Below are 4,057 nucleotides of genomic sequence, written 5' to 3'. Positions count from 1 at the left end.
CATTTACAGGGCTTCAGGTCTTAAAGGCATTTGGTGTTGCATTTACCTGCCTTTGGGGTTTTGTCCTAGAGTCCAACTCTCAAAGTTTCCCCCAGCAGTCAGGATGGGTGGAAACTGATCTAAACGTAAAAGCTGGTGTGTGTGTGTGTGTGTGTGTGTCTTACAAGCTCTCCACTGCAGGAGATGGACATTTTACCATTAATACAAAGCATGGGGCCTGCTTCGTGCACTGCTTATGCTATCTCCCCGCAGCCTCCTGCCTCTGTGGGAGCCGGGCTCTGGCTCCGAGGTGATGCCATCGTGGTGCAAGGGTTTGTCCTGCTTAACCCTGGCCCTCTGGGTTTCTCCTTCGGGCCTCCTCTGGTGCTGCCGCGCGATGGATGGAAGCCTAAATGGTAACAGCAGCACAGCAGCAGTAACAGCCCCAGGAAGAGCTGTTCTCCCCCCTCTCCAGACCCCATAAAACTCCCGGCGGCGTTGCTCGCGGCTCTCTGCCCCTCGCTGTGGAAACCGCGGCCCCCGGCGGTGGGGGGACGCCGTGCCCGCCCCCCGGCCGCCGCTCACGCCTCGCATTTCCTCCCTGTTCACTCCGGGAGAGGAGAGGGGAGGGGAGGGGAGGGGAGGGCAGGGCAGGGAGCCCGGCAGGGCCCGCCCCCGCCCGCAGCTCCGCCGCAGCCCTCCGGGGTGGCTCCGGGCCCGCCGGGGGACGCGCCCCCCACCCGGGGCCGGCGGCGGGGGCGCCGGATAAAGCGGTGCCGGCCCCCGACGGGACGGGACGGGACGGGACGGGCAGGGCCCGGGGGGGGCCATGGCGAGCCCCTTGCAGCCGCAGCAGGAGCTGACGGCCCCCAGCGAGCAGCGGCTGCTCTGGGGGAGCGGCGCGGCGGGGGCGAAGCGGCAGCCGTCGGGGGAGCGGGCGGAGGGGCTGCTGCTGCTGGAGCTGCGCCGCTGCCCACGGCCGCCGGCCCCCGGCGCGGAGCGGGAGGAAGAGGAGGATGAGGAAGAGGAGGACGAGGAGGAGGAGGAGGCGGCGGCCGGCGCGGGCTGCTGCCCCAAGTGCAAGAAGCGGGTGCAGTTCGCCGACTCGCTGGGGCTGAGCCTGGCCAGCGTCAAGCACTTCAGCGACGCCGAGGAGCCGCGGGTGCCGCCCGCCGCCCTGTCCCGCCTGCAGAGCCCGCACGTCGAGCCGCCGGAGCCCGGAGCGGCCGCGGGGCTCCCCTGCGGCGGCGGGGCCCTGCTGCTGGAGCCCGACTCCGACTTCCCCGACGGCGGGGCGCCCTCGGCCGAGCGGCTGCAGCGGCAGCGGGTGTGCCTGGAGCGGCTCTGCCGGCCCGCCTCGGCCGCCGGCGTGCGGGGCACGGTGCAGGTGCTGCCGAGCGGCGGCCCCGCCGAGGTGACGGTGCGATACACCTTCAACGAGTGGCTCTCCTTCATGGACGCCCCGGCGGAGCCCCTGCCCGCCGCCTCCACCACCAGCACCACCGCCACCAGCACCGCCGCCCCCGCCGTCGAGGCGCCGGCCGAGCGCTACGGCTTCACCCTGTGCGTGCCGCCGAGCCCGGGGGAGGGCTCGGCCCTGCACTTCGCTGTCCGCTACCGCAGCCAGCAGGGCGAGTACTGGGACAACAACCAGGGCCGCAACTACACGCTGCGGTGGTGCCGCCGCGACCCCGACGGCGACCCCGGCACTGACGGGACGGGGCGGGGGGGGGGCACCTGAGGTGGAACCGGGGCCGCCGTGGCTCGCGGGGTCGTTTTTTATCACGTTTTGGAGGATGTGAGGGGACTGAGTGGCGTGTGGTTTGGTGCTGGTCTTGGAGAGGTGTTATTTTCTTTCTTTTTTTTTTTTTTTTTTTTTTTTCCTCGACGTCGTTTTCCGAGGCTTCGATTCGGGCTTCACCGCACCTGCCTGCTCGCCGGAGCGCCCGAGTGACAGGAGCCTTAACGCAGCGCCCCGCTTCCCCTGCTCGCACGGCCCTTCCAGAGCCGCGTTGGGCCTCACCTCTTTGGCATTATTTTTCCAATCCAGCGGTCCCCACCAGCGAGGGCCCCTGATAACTTCAGTGCCTGCCCCACCGTGGCCGTGCCCCCAGCCTCAGAGCTGGTTGCGGGTCGGGGCTGCCCTGGCTTTTGTCACTCAGCGGGCCCTGATAGCGCTCACAGCCTTCCCCAGGCTTGGGTGCGGATCCCTGCGTGCGCCTGGCTAATAGCAGCCAATGGGGACTGCTGCAAAAGTGTTTTTGCTTAAAATAGGCCGCTCGCTGCTTCTCACACAACTGACGGGCCTAAAAACGGGGCAAGGGAGGAGTTAAAAGTGTTTGCAGATACTGAGTCTGTCAGGAGAACTTTGATAACAACACCGCTGAGTAATGTAAAGTAAAAGATGGTGCCTGTCTCACACACATTTCTGTATTTTCATATTTGGGGAGCAGTGACTGAATTGGATGACCTTCTCACTGAGGAGTGACAATGTGATACGGAGAGGGTATCCTCACTAATGAATGAAAGCAAATGCTTTAGTTCAGCTCTCCTTATGTTACATTTTGCACTGCATTTCTCAAGTATTTTTAATTTATTCAGCTTATTTTGCTGTGCCTTTTCTAGTATTTGTATGTTGTTGGGAAGGGGGCTTGTGTGCACCGCAGCGCTGGACACTTACCTGATTTCCTCTTCACTCTTGCATTGCAAGCCCGGAGGTGGACTGCCACTGGTGTCCCAAGCCCTGAAACTAAGTAAAACGTACCAATGCAGATGGGTTTGTATGAATAAAAACTTGTAAAAAAGCTTCTAAAAAGCCCACTGATATAGATCTTTTTTCTGTATCTTCGGCCAGCAGGATGTAACCAGATAGTTCGCAGCTCCCCAGCCTGGTCGTGCCCAGGCCCTAACGCGCTGCAAGTTGCAGCTCCTGCAGTGGGGACGGAGCTGTTGGGGCACCTTGCATTGACCACGAAGTCTCACCATAACCGTGAACGCTGGCAGCTGACAGGCAGCGTTTGGGACGGGGGTCCTGCCAGAGCCATGCAGCATACTCTCCGAACAGGCGTCTTGTGAGAGCTGTCCTGGGAGGAAGCTTTGCTAGCACAGATGGACAACAAGAAGGTTTTGGTAGAGATTTTTTTATGGCTCCTCTGCAGCTTGACTTACCTTACTTTGACAATAATTTTTTGATGGAAGAAAAAGTAGATATTATGAGGATGCAGAAAAAGCTTTGACCTTTGGATGTGTATTCTTTAGCAAGGCCTTCAGTGATTATCCTCATTTTTAAAACAGAACATGCTGTGAGTTTTCTCAGATCTTCATTTCCTCTGAAGATACAAAACATTTTAAAGCCCATTCTATGTGCCTTAGAAAAATTTGCACCTCTATAAAATTCCCCCTACTTATACAATAGGTGCTCAGATGACCTGCCCTCTCAGTGAGCTGGCACAGAATCAGAGGTGGTGGAAGCAGCAGAAATTATGTGAAAGAGAGGGAACTTCAGCCTGCAGTCCCTGCAGTTTTGCTAACACGTGCTGCTTCTGGAAACACAGCCTGCCCTTCCCCTCCTTGAAGAAAACATACATAAACCGTAGATTATGGCATGAGTACAGCCGAATATAAAGGGGTGTTTAATTCCTCCAGAAGCCATCTTGGTAGTAGAGCCGTACCTGTATCTGTGCTCAGTATCATTGCTTTAAAAATGCACAAAGTAGAAGCTCTGTGCATGCAAACAGCAGCTCTTACTGCTGCTTTCCAAGTTCCATGTAAACTCTCTCCAAAAGTATGGAAGTTATTTAAGGAAGAATAGACAACTCTGTTACTGCTGTACAGAAGTTTGTTTTAGAATAGTGCATTATCAGATTACAGGGTTTTGCATGGAATAATATGCTGTGAATTAGCCTTTCTTCAGATAGTTTTATCAATGAAATAATGTGCTTTTAAGCTGACATGTGTTGGTAATGGTATTAAGACAGATTCTTCATTTAAGTACAATGTAATACTTTGAACTTCTGGGGCCCATTCCTTTTTCTGTGTTTTGTTTATTAATTGCTTCAGAGAAGAAGGAAATTTCACC

At 57.3% G+C, this 4,057-nt stretch overlaps 1 protein-coding gene across 1 annotated transcript; it reads left to right on the top strand.

Moving 5' to 3' along the window:
* The first annotated feature begins 376 nt into the window (after nt 1–376).
* PPP1R3G (protein phosphatase 1 regulatory subunit 3G) lies at nt 377–1,720 on the top strand. Its single transcript, XM_032181086.1, has 2 exons — nt 377–415; nt 1,019–1,720. Exons 1-2 carry the CDS (start codon nt 377–379, stop codon nt 1,718–1,720), a joined length of 741 nt encoding a protein of 246 aa, XP_032036977.1.
* The last annotated feature ends 2,337 nt before the right edge of the window (nt 1,721–4,057 follow it).

The sequence above is a fragment of the Aythya fuligula genome, chromosome 2, assembly GCF_009819795.1.
Source record: "Aythya fuligula isolate bAytFul2 chromosome 2, bAytFul2.pri, whole genome shotgun sequence".
NCBI classification, from domain to species: domain Eukaryota; kingdom Metazoa; phylum Chordata; class Aves; order Anseriformes; family Anatidae; genus Aythya; species Aythya fuligula.
Note: the sequence above shows the minus strand (reverse complement) of the source record. Positions and strands in the feature narration are given on the sequence as shown.